Source organism: Bombyx mori, chromosome 5 (genome assembly GCF_030269925.1).
Source record: "Bombyx mori chromosome 5, ASM3026992v2".
In the NCBI taxonomy this organism is placed as follows: Eukaryota; Metazoa; Arthropoda; class Insecta; order Lepidoptera; family Bombycidae; genus Bombyx; species Bombyx mori.
In genome coordinates, this window is record NC_085111.1 from 12,278,511 (window position 1) to 12,291,359 (window position 12,849).

A 12,849-nucleotide genomic window follows, 5' to 3' on the forward strand; every position below is an offset into this window, starting at 1 on the left:
GGATTTGGAGATGATTTGGAGGATGACTGAGTGTATCACACATTACTTACTGATTACCATTGCTTAATCATTCATCCAGTTAGCCTGCAAAATTTCAGATTGATCCAAAAGTAGAGAAAAAATTAATAATATTTCTTGATACTTTGATATGTTACTTATGGACATATTTACCGTATTGAAATACAGAAAAGAATAATTGTTTTTCCTAGTAGAAACCACTGATGCAACACAATCCTTTTTTTTTTTTTTTTTTTTTTTTTTTTTTTTTTTTTTTTTTTTTTTTTTTTTTTTTTTTTTTTTTTTTTTTTTTGGTATCGATGGGGAATCCTACTCTTTACGGATACCCTGCCGACGGGGGTCGGACCGGGTTATGTCGGACTCCGCGCCTCCGGTGGAAGAAAGAGGAAGAAGTCGCGAACCGAGGTCCTCGCCCTCAACCAATTGGTCCACGGAGACTACGCCTTTAGAAAGGCGCGCTGGGCTAAGTTCAGCTCTCGCCAAACCCGCCCAGCTTAACGACTACCGACTAAACCCCAACGAGCTCCTCCACTCCGGCTGAGCGGAGACCCAGGTACCGCCATGTGCGCGCCATAGGCCCGCCTTCGCCGGCTCCCACCCCAATGTTACGTTGGGCGGGATCTGCCACCGGGGACTTCTTCCCCCTCTCATCTCCACGACTCGTGAGGGGCGCACCAGAGCCACAGCGCACCACCACCCCACAGGACCTTAGTGCCGAGCACCGGGCGCCCCCGCACCCAGCAATCGACGGCCCCTGCAGGAGCCGGGTGGGGGCTTTCTGCCCGCACCACCCGCTCCGCCTTCACTGCCTACGAACCGAGGTCCACGACCTCCTCCTCACGACTTCCTCCTCGGTTCATCGGCATGCCCGGTTCTTCATAAAGCCCCGGTCTTCCTTGTGCCCGACGGAGGCTGGACGTCCATCGGAGTCGTCGTCTCGCCGAGTTGACTTCGGTCTGCAGCAACGGGTGCGGCCGCGGGTGCAGCGACGTCCTCTCTCCTTGGTTTTCTCGGGGGCCTTGCACAGGCCTTGCCCCCCGAAGTGTGTTCCGCTGGTTTCCCGGCGGAGGCGCAGACGGCGCATCGCGGTGCCAGTGTGCATCCGGATGCCACGTGGCCGGTCTGTCCGCACCGGTAGCAGTCGTGGCTGCGGTCGACCGACGACGGGCACCGCGCACCCACATGGCCCAACGCGTGGCAGCGGAAGCATTGTAGCCTCCGGGCCTCCAGCAGGTGGACGCGAACAACGCTCCACCCGATGCGCAGCTTCGTCACTGTAACAATTTTCTTCGCCGCTGCTATCGGGCAACGAACGAGAACCTGGCCCATTCCTCCGGATCCGGGCTTGATAGAGCCAGCCTTGACTGCATCGACGGAGCATTCGCCGATGCGCGCAAGCTCGGTGCATATCTCCTCCTCCGTCAGCGAATCGTCAAGTCCGCTTATGCGGATTGCAGCGGTCACTATCGGTCTTGTCACCGTTACTCTCTTAGAAGAGAGAACCTCCTTAAGCTTCTCGGCCAGCAAGTCGGCCTTCGCGATCTGGTCCTCGCCGCTCACTATGAGTATTTTGGCTCCGGTTATTGCTGACCGGACCTTCTCGATGGGGATCCCTAAGGCTCCGGCGTCGATGCTGGCCCTCGCCTCGGCGAGCACCTCCCGGTAGGAGAGCCCCTTTTCGATGGCCTCCGGGTGCAGCCTCAGAATAACGGCCTGCGAGCGCGGAGCTCGAAGTCTCTTCTTTCTACCTTTCTTCTTAGGCTTGAGCGGGGCAGGGTTTCTGTCTCGTTGGCCTTCCGCGTTGGTCGTCGGTGCTGGCTCCTTTTCCCTTCTCGGCCGTGCTCCTCTACGCGCAACGGTCGCCCAACTGACCGTAAGGGCAGCGGGGGCCGGAGGGAATGCGCGCGGCTCGGGTGGAGCTGGTGGCTCGGGTGGAGCTGACGGCGTCGTCTTCTTGTTATTGCCCTTCTGTTTCTTGGGCTTCACTTTCTTGTTGGTCTCAAGCTGGGGCAGAGCCGCATAAGGCGGCGTTGCCTCCGACACAAGACCTGCAGTGTCTGGATCGATTTCGCTCTCTCTGCTCCTCCTTCTTGCGTCAGCGGCCAAAGGTGGTCGCAAGCGAGGCTCTGGGAGTAGACGGGCCTCCAGACCCGCGAGTCGGGCGTCCAGCATGGACCCGACTGCTCGCATGATTATCTGCAGGCGTCGCTCGTCGTCTTCGTTTGGCAGTGTTGGGGCGGGAGTGGGCTGCGCTGTCGTCTGAGCGAGGCGCACCATTTCCGCTCTTACGTCCTCTACTTCCTTCCTGAGCTGCAGGATCTCCGCCTCCTGTCTCTCGCTGAGTGCCTGCAGCCTCAGGGTTTCCTCGTTGGCCGATCTGGAAGCTAGATCTTCCGTGGCCTCCTTTATTGTTGTGGCCATCTCCTTAAGGGCTTTGATGTACGTCCCCTTCGGATTGCGCGCTTTCGCCGCGATGGTAAGGGCCATCTGGGCGGTCTCCTGGAGCCTAGTCGCGGGATCTGCTGTTATGTTCCCGGATATTAAATGTACTGCGCGCCTCTTCTCACGCAGGTTGTGCACGCTTTCCACTACCTCCTGTTCAGCGCGAAGCTCCAGCTCTTCACGTTGAGCTTTTAAGTATGCCTGCTTCGCCGCCGCCAATCCCACGTATTGGCCGGTCGTTGGAGGACGACCTCGGCCTCTCTTCGATGGTCTGGTCCTGGACACCAACGATCCTGACCTAGACGCCTCCGATTCGGTACTGCTGTCGGAGCTTGCGTTCTTCGAGCCTTTTGCCCTTTTGCGCGTCGTTCTCTTTGGTGATGAACAGCAGGAGCTGACCACCATGCTGTCCTCCGAGCAAACGCTGCTTTCTCTCCTGCGGTCTTCGTTTTGCACCGTTTCTCTTTCGTCCCTTGTGGACCTCTTCCTTTTCTCCCCGTCCTTCTCGGACTCTTTCCCGGAACAGCTTGTGCCCCCCCCAGAATACGAGGGGCAGCGTGCGGCCGATTTCTCGACCGCACGGAGGGATTCTCCTCCCGCAGAGCAAGAGGTACCCTCCTGGGGTAATAACTTTTTCAGGCTGGACATGCTCATGCTTTTTTATTTTTATTTACCTAGGGTGCGGTCCCCTAGGACGCCCTCGAGTGAAGATAGTAAACAAACAAAACACAAAGAACAAAATAACAACGAAGATAAGGACAGACAAACTCAACATAAATTAAATCAAAAATATAAAGAAAACAAAAAGACAGTAAAAACAAACTCAAAATAATAAGGAAGAAGTCGGGGGCCCGGGCATCCCCGGAAGAAACACCCTTCAACTAGGTGAAGGGCGCAGAGAGCCCAGAACCCCCCCTGCTGGTTTTGGTCCACGTCGCTCAATCTCTCCCGCCATAACACAACGAGAGAGAAGGAGCGATACCCCTGGGAGTATGACTGCTCCCAGAGGCCCGTTATCCGCCACCTACGGACGCGCCCGGTGGAAGTCCAGCAAAACTCCCCCACAGACGCACCCACGGCACGCAGAGTGCGCATCGGGGGCCCGCCCAGGTCCCGGGATGCAACACAATCCTGGAATCAAGCAGGCAATTTATTCTAGTTGAGATCCCATTATCTGTACTAAAAAGAGGTAATTAGAAAATAATAGAATAAACGCACAAATTTTCTTGGAATTTTCCTTCGTGTTTGACCGTTGAACCGAAGTTGTTTCAAGTTTGCTATGCGTTTAGCAAGCGTACGATTCTGCGAATATCCAACAGCACGCGCCATCGTCCGTCGACCGCATCGACAAATGGAAGTCCAATAGAAGTATTCAGTGTATTTTCACATTTACGATTCCAATTCTTCCTAGAACACCGTCGATTCCGTCCATTTCAAACTCGAGTTATTTTCATGGCTATGAGCACTAATGTAATCCCCAACGTACAGTTTTTAAGCGGTTTCTACTGAACTAATCAAGCCCTGAACTTTAGACTTATAAATAGTTACATATTATTTACTAAGAAATGTAGGTACTTATCATAATATATAATTAATTTACAACGTTCTTTGAACAAAAAGTTCATTAAATGGAAATTATATTTTTGTATTTGCCACTTCACATTAAATTGGTATACTAATTCAGTAGCCCGGCATTGTGTTTCTTTTGACCTTTACGAAACCCAGTTGCATAATTAAAATGTTTTCAACGAAATATTCATCAGGAATGACGTCCGAAGTTTTCAATTTTTAATAAATAAACTGTCATCAAGTCAGACAAGTACACACACAGGTCATCTGATTACGAGCGGCTTTCAGATATGGGTAAAGATACGTAAAGAATCGGTAACATAAATGTCCAATTTTTTTATATTTTGTTGAAGTTGTAGGATGGAAGGAAGGCAGAATTTAACTATGGTGTTCTTACATGGTCGGATTACAAGACTCGGTCATACAAGAATTATTTAATCACAAAAAATCGGGCAAATGTGTTTGGAATTAACGATTCACTGTTGAAATAATTAAAAGTACATAGGTACATAGTAAATTTATTGAAATCGTCGCGTAATTAAAATCAAGTCTACAGAATATATTATCATTATTTTACGTAAAATCTGGAAAACTATTGTTGCGTCTCATTAATCAAGACAATAACTTTTTTTAATTAATAATTAGTAATGTATGAAACGTGGTTTCGTATAAACCTGCGTTTATTATACCTATTTATTATGTATGTATAATATAAAAAAGTATCATGATTAATGAGAAAATCCGTCAAAGATGCATGCTCAAGAAATGTGTCAACAGAGTGCAATAAGATCCTTACAGAGGAGAGGTGAGGTAGATCTAATGATTGGTTTGTGTCCTTCATATACATACGGTGGCTTTTAGCAACGGCTTATTCTACCGTCGTCTACATAGCACAATTTAAGCAAAGGGCTCATTACACATTTTTTCCCTACCTATTCGCTGATAGCCTAAGTGGCTATTTCAGCTTCGTCTGGACGGATAGGTGAGCTCATGGACTCAACCTAAGAGAATTTGTTAACACTAGCCCTAGGAAGAGCAGTGTTTCGTAGAATCTACCATTAGTCCCAAATTGCGACCCACTGAAATCGGTGGGTACTGATTACATTACTTTTTAATCATATTCGACGAATTTTAAAATTCGTTAGCTTTTCGGGTGGTCGAATTCAATTTTATGTCTGTGTTAAATATTCATGTCAAGAATACCAGCGTACATCGCAGATTACCTAATTTACACGAGGTATTGTGTGCATAGCTTAAAGCGCACTGCCGCCACCGTAAGAAATCCCTATTGCTTAATAAATAGAACATGAATTGAGAAATTGAATCGCCGGATTAAGCGTCGTCATGAAGTGCCATGGTTTTGCTTTTAAAGCTAGGGTAGGGGCAATCGTTATTCTAATATGTTTTTACGATCATTTAACATTGTCGACTGAACTAAAACAAAATAAGGATACCTATTAATACTTATGTAACTAATTAGTGGCCGTGGGGCGTGAAAATATGCCTTCGTTTACCACCCTAGCCACTACCTAGCATTTTACCAGGTTGCATTAATCATTTCGGGTTAAATTGTAAGAAATTATAAATGTTATTAGTACCCCTGGGTATATCAAAGTCAGACCGCGAGCAACCTGAACCATGAGTTTACATGGATCACGTGCCTAAGAAGTTAACTTCTGACGTTCTATTCATTACAAAAACAATATTCATCATGACGAATTAACGAAAATTTCAAAAATGATATATTGATGGGAGATAATTGAAGGCACGAAGCGGGGGCGGGCGGACGTGCCAAGGCAGGCAGGCAAGCAACATATTCATAAGGTTGAGACGTAAATCAGCGTGCCTCTATTTCGAGTCGGGCGGTGCGGGTTTAGGTACCGGGCGACGCGGTGCGGCGGGGAGTGGGCAGACGACGATGCCGGTCTGGCGCCAGAAGGATTCCCCAGCGCCCCACTCTCCGCACACCGCAACATCGACTCCGCGCACGGCGCAACACTCGAGGTCGTCACGCACCCGTATACAATCTTTGCTTAGCGAGTTGCGGCAGTGAATACCTAATACTATTCACTAAAATCATCATTCATGACAACTTTAAATTTAGAGCTGACTAATTCAATAGCCTTGCAGAATATACATTTATGGATTTATGTTGTTAACATAATTTCTGAATTCAATTATTTTCAATGTAAGTAAAGGTTTATTTTAGAAGAGTGGGCGAACTCGAGGACTCAGTAAGAATGGCATGGTACCATGTAATTTATATATTTATGGTAAATTAACATTAAAATGTGTAGGTATTGAGCAGTGTTTGGCGGAGCCAGAACGTCAGAATACAGTCTTTGACGTGAATCATAACGCAACAAATTTGAATACATGTCAATAATATTACATAATAATTTTACTACACCAGATACCCCCATTTGGTCATTCTGATAGCACTACATACTTACAAGTTACAATATTTTGCCCGGGCGCCTAATGTCCACCCGTGCCTGTCAGACAAGTTTTTTTAGCTCTCTCTAAAGCCAATGTTAGAAAAGGATGAACTATCCATGAAATTTCCGGTAGTCGCCCGATCAAAACATAATGTGTAAACGTAAACAATCAATGATGAATTAAACTGTTTAGATTAATCTGGGCAAAACATTATACCTAGACACCTTATTTATTTTCTCTTAACTCGCCAAATAAATACCACTTAATTTGCAGCAAAGTGCAATCAATGTTAGATAAAGTCATATTTTGTATACTTTCATATAGGTACATATTTAAATTATACGTATTACCTAGTAGAGGATTTAATATTTGACATCTTGTAGTAAGCAATCGCATTATACTCACATACCAATTAAAACAGACTTGAATTTTCGCGGTCGGGAAGAAAATTTTATAGTTTAATGAGAAAATACAGAGTAAACTCAAATTTTGCGACAACTATGTGTTAGAGATTTTGACCTAAATGAAAGTAAAGAAAATAAGTCACTGGACTAACGAATTTACTCACTAGTCATTTTTATTACGGTGCAAGATGAGGCAAAAACTCAGTGCAACGCTGTCGGCTGTCGGCGAATTCGGCGAACCGATCCGATCACCCCCCTTCTCCCCGCCCCGCCACCGCGCAGGGATGCCCTGCGGTCATTGGTTACTCATACATCTTGCAAAACCTGTACTCATTCCGTAACTCAAATTCATAGTTTGTTTGCACGATTATACAGCACACAGCACTTCTACAACTTTTTACATTTGCGATTTTTGTGGACTTTCGAGCAAAAAATCTGCCCATAAATGTTTTTAAAAACAATATTGAACACAGACACGAGTACACCGTGCCGAACGCGGACCGAGAATGAATATGACTTCCGTCCCGTACGAACCAAATTGAAAGTGGGCATTACATATACAACAACCTAGTTGGACAGATGTTTGTGTGTACAATAATAATTGTTACGTTAAAGTGTACCCTAAAACTATGCGTAGTTAGAGCTATTTTAAGTTGTTTTGAATATAATTAAACACTTTTTCTATTTGTAGTACGCCACATACTTCGTAAAAACAGTCATTGAATAGAACGTTTCACTTGTAAGAAAGATGTAGGTATTATCGTCATTATCGATGTTACCATCTTTAGCCTTGCAATTTTTTTTTATCGATTTCTCGTAATGTTTTTTAGAAATGTTACGAATTCACGAGTATTTAAGATAGTGTGTTTAGCCAAGATAAGACGTAGTTTTAAAATTTGCTCAAAACAATCATAGAGACTACGTTAGTATTTTCAATTTTTTAAGATGAAAGTGTTGCTGGATGCCTCGCCGCCTAAGCTACACGAATGGGCGAACTTAAAGGCTCTGCCGGGAGATATTATTAACATGTATGGTTATTAATGAATTTGGATGTGATCATCTAATTCGAGTATTTAACAACAACAATTTCCGTGCTTTTAACAGCAAACGGTAACAATTAGCCGTCGTGATTCTTCTTCTCCTCGGCAGTTTTAATTCTGTTGGGCAGAGATCAGCACGGGGTCCATAAAGTGCCTTCTGTCGTATACTAGTTACTTTTGTAATAGATGGGGGCGCACAGTGCATTAACACGTTTTTTGGGATCATTAACACCTAATTGAATGGTTTCATTGCCATTGTAGGTAGGCAGAGTATACGTATATCTTTCCACCCGGTAAGCTGATTCTGGTCCAGTAGAATATTCCGGGGCATCAGCGGCAGCCTCTGGGGTGGCTTGACCGTCTACTGTGCCAAGACAGCCGACGTAGTCTTCGAGTATAGCATCAACTTCTCCACTGGCCGAACGTCATTGGGGACAACTGTGCGACTGATTGTAGTGTTGATGGCAAAATCACCCCTATCTTGCTCGAGTTCTGTTTTGAGCGAGTGTAGAGCATAGATAATACTCGGCGTAGAGCAGTCGTTTAGTACATAGGCCTTTAAAATCTTTGGTCCCGGCCGGAATCTCGCAGGGGGTTCGGCCCTCGTCCTCAATAAAAAAAAGACTATACGCCCCAACTGGTGAAAAGTAATCGCCGGGGGCATAGCGGATGAACTGCCTTCTGCTGAGGACTCTCCTCAAGACTGACTTATACAAAGAGCGCCATAACCACTGAAGCCTGTTTTGTTATCCTTAACAGTAGGTACATAGTAATTGAGTGAACTTTTTATATCATTTAAAGAGAATTTGAGGGCCCAGTGAGTCAAACCCTATAGTATTATGGCTTGGTTATGTTCAGCCTAGCATATTTCGTTTGTTCGATCAAATCTATTTTAGAGTAGGAAATAAGTAGGTACTTGCAACAATAATTTATTGAATCTTGATGGTGGGAATGTATAGAAGACTATTAGAAAATAGTAACGTCATGAAATAGAAGGTAATCGTTAACTTCCATATTTTTTTATAAATCGAAAATAAATATAGTATTAAGTGCAATAAAAACAATAACATATTAACATTTTAGGGCAAAGAGATTATAAGCCATTTAAAATAGTTACCGTGATTGCTTTTTCAAAGGAACGTAAGGACCAAAATTGTTTGAATTTTTTTTTTCCAGTTTATTACAGTTTGAGGTAGATCAACTTCATTTCATTCCGTTTCACTGAGATTTTGTAAACTAATGTATCTATATCTACACATATATAGGTATATCCATCAGACTTCAGTAATTCATACGGAGGATAGAACTACCTCTACCCTCCATAGTAATTCACTATATAAACTAGAAACTGCCACACTGCCAGATTGCCATACTGAAAAAAAAAGAAATACTGTCCCTGATCATGCCGTGATGATCATCAGCCAAGCCCCTAATTTGAAGCATTTAATAAATCTCGTTTGAAGAACATTACTCGACAGAAATAAAAACAATAAACAGAAAAGTCTCCAATGCTACCAAGATGAGACTAGTCCGGACGTTGGTTTTCTCGATTTTCCTCTATGGTGCAGAGTCGTGGACGATTCGAACAACAGAGCGGAAAAAAATAGATGCGTTCGAGATGTGGTGTTGGCGATGAATGCTCCGCATACCGTGGACCGCCAAGAGAACAAACAAATCTGTTCTCGAGAACTTCGTATAGAAACGAGACTGTCGACGATTTGCTACCAGAAGGTTCTTGGTTACTTTGGTCATATTACTCGGCGGCCACCAGACAACCTTGAAAGATTGATTGTGGTGGGCAAGGTAGAAGGGAAAAGACCCGCCGGCCGGCCACCATACCGTTGGTCGGATCAGATAACTGCGCTCAGTGGATTCTCTGTTGCGAACGCCCTGAGAGAAGCAGAAAACCGAAGCAAATGGAAGCTGAGGGTACAAAGAGCCACGAAGGGCTTTCAAGGACACGACCTTCAGCAATGAAGTATTCGACTAAGAAGAAGAAGAAGAACATTAACTTAAATCGTTATCCTTATAAGTACTATATTAAACCATACAGCCCGCTGCATGTACTAATTCGACATGAATCTACTATCAATTCCACAAGTTAGCTATACACACGGGTGATTAGGTTAGGTTTTGGCCTCGAAACAATCTTGCGATTCTGTTCATAGAGTCGAGTACTGTATGGTGGCCAATAACAAAGTTAGAGACGTGCAGAGCAGCACAAAAAAAGGTTAAACTGGGTTTCGGAGCTGTAGCGAGGACCTAGGAAACATTTTTAACCACTACTGCACTATTGAACTCTACACTGCAACTTTTAGCAATACAGGCTAAAACTAGTCACAAAAAATTAGGGGATAATTGGATCCTAAAAGAAATTAAACGGGTATTTTTTTGTTTCAACCCACGTACTGAACTGCTTGACATAAGCCTCCTCCAAAGTTCGCCATAATAGCCGGTCGTAATAACCGCAACTTGCATTCAGCGGATTCCCGCGACTTTTAGCGGGTCGTCGCAATGTGAATAGTCTGTGATGAATTGTAATAATAAATATTCCAAAAATGAGACTTGGACAAGGATTTTTAGCGCTTAAGGAAAATAATCCAATCTGGTATATTCTATGTATACTGACGGTTCTAAAATCAGTTCAGGAAAGAAAGCGGCTATGCACTCTGTGTAAGGATGGGTAGAACGATAAATCCACCTAAGAACTCGAGTTATTCTAGGCTCGTCGAAAATATATGAATAGTTCTTAAAATACATACACAAACTTTACAACATATTTGGATGAAATTTTGCCCAAATAAGTTTATAACTTGGTTTAATACTTTTTATCGTGATAAATGACATGATCCAGGCGAGGCCGAATATACTTACTTATTGTAATTGCGACATTGCGTTCGCTGTTTCATGATTTTACTTACCAAGGAATCTACAAATAAGAAAAGTAGCTTGTAGACAAAAGTGACAAAATAACTATTTATGTTTGAAAAGGGCCACTTCATTTTTTCTAATTAACCATTTAGCAGGTATGAAAACCCAGCGCCCAAACCATTGCCCATCGTCAATAGTTACCGTAGCGTTCCCAATAGCGTTGGATAGAACACACTACTGCGCAGCGGAGGCAACGCAGCATCCATTTTTTTCCTACCTATGCTTATAGCCTTGAGAGGCTATTTCAGCTTCACCCTAACGTATAGGTGAGCTCACGGGGCTCAAACCGGAAATGATGCTAACGCTGGCCCTAACAAGAGCAGTGCTTCGCAGAATCTACCACCGGATCGGAAACGCAACCCACTGAGAAGATCCAGCGAGAAACTGAGTGTTTATTTACTCGTCGAGCCTTTCGTTGCAAGTGACGGGTTCGGCGAGGGCGGTGAACGGTGCTTGAGGTACCTAAAAGCACCGTAATGGATCGGGAGGATCCCTAATGACGGGGCATCAATCGCATTTGAGTGTCAAGGCAGGAGAAGACCTATGTGCTTAGTGCGTGTTTTTTAACGTTTTCGATAGCGTAAAAGTTAACTCAAATTGGTATGGAGTTCTATGAGGAGGCAGTCTCCTCCCGGTGATGGTCATGGGGCGACCCAAGAGGGTTGCGGCTGCGCCGCACGCTACCGTTACTCTAGCGAGCTGGCACCAGGAGGACGGGACGACGCGTCGGCGGCTGCGGTCCGCATTTTCGTCGTCGCTGTCGTCGCCGAACATACTCTGGAAGAGCAACCCGGTCGGCGGTGTATAGCGTTTCGACCCGGCAGGCTGGTTCTGGCCCAGCGGGGTAACCCGGAACACTAGCAGCATCGCCCGGGCGGCCTGGTAGGGCCGCCGTACCACGGAGACCGACGTCATTGGTCGTCGACTATCGCCTTGAAGACCTGTCGGTCGGGCGTCCTCGGGGTGGCGCCGCGTGTCTGGTTGTAGTGTTGACCGCGGGAGCCCCCCCTACTCAACTCAACACCTGCAGATCGTTGAGTCTCACATACCCCGCGCGCCCCTTATGCGCGTGGACCTCGTAGGAGGTTCGGCCCCCGGCCCGAAAAAATAATAATAATTGGTATGGAGTTGGAACGTTTGCCGCTAGAGGGCGCTGTTGTTATGGTTGATATTGATTTATCAGAAATAATATTTTGTTGGTATTTATTTAGTAATGTGAGATGATTGAGATAGATTAGGCTTAAATATACTTGATTTTTAGGGCGTCAATATTTCCTTTATACTGAAAATATCAATATTTGCAAAAAGTATTTGACTTTTTGGCGCTTATGATATAAATACGAGTTATTGAAAATGTCCGTAAGTTAGTAGAAAATTCTTGCAATTAAAGTAAAACGCATTTTGTACGTGAGAAAATATATATTATTTATTCACAGTTGAAAAGAAATAAAATGCTTGAATATTAAACGAAATTTAATTATTTTTGTCAATAAAAGTAAATCGCTAAAATAATTAGAGTGAAATTTGTTTGTCATAATACACTATTTTGTATAATAACTAAAGGGCCATTCATTAATAATACAATAACTAATTTTCTGTGCACTGTAACAACACATATCTATACGATTTCAGACTCCCAATCTACGTTCTTACGCAAGATTTTTTTAAATAAATTGTTACCTATGTGCATTATTAAATAATTACGTACACTAATATTTATAGTTTGACATAAATGGTTTTTGTAAAGGTAATTATTATTAATATTATTATAACTGTTAATTAGATATGAAAAAAAATATTCATTGTAACTTGCCCTAGCTTTACGCAAGAATTGTTTTAACAACCCAGGAGTCTATGAATGGTCCCTAAACTTATACCAACTAATATTATCCCAAACTGTTATTCTGGGTGAACAGGAACAAACAAATAATACTATTATAAAAGTACATATATATCGTTTATTTTAGCAAAGTTATAAGATATTCGCGTGATGGGCCTAATTGTTA

At 44.0% G+C, this 12,849-nt stretch overlaps 1 protein-coding gene across 1 annotated transcript in view; it reads right to left on the reverse strand.

The window, feature by feature from the left end:
- Positions 1-7,460, reverse strand: part of LOC101737452 (uncharacterized) — a 32,777-nt gene extending 25,317 nt beyond the window's left edge. The window contains exon 1 of the mRNA XM_021350574.3: positions 7,037-7,460. Within this exon, the coding sequence (XP_021206249.2) occupies positions 7,037-7,043 (7 nt within the window). The 5' untranslated portion in view covers positions 7,044-7,460. The remainder of the gene's footprint in view (positions 1-7,036) is intronic.
- Positions 7,461-12,849: the final 5,389 nt, after the last annotated feature.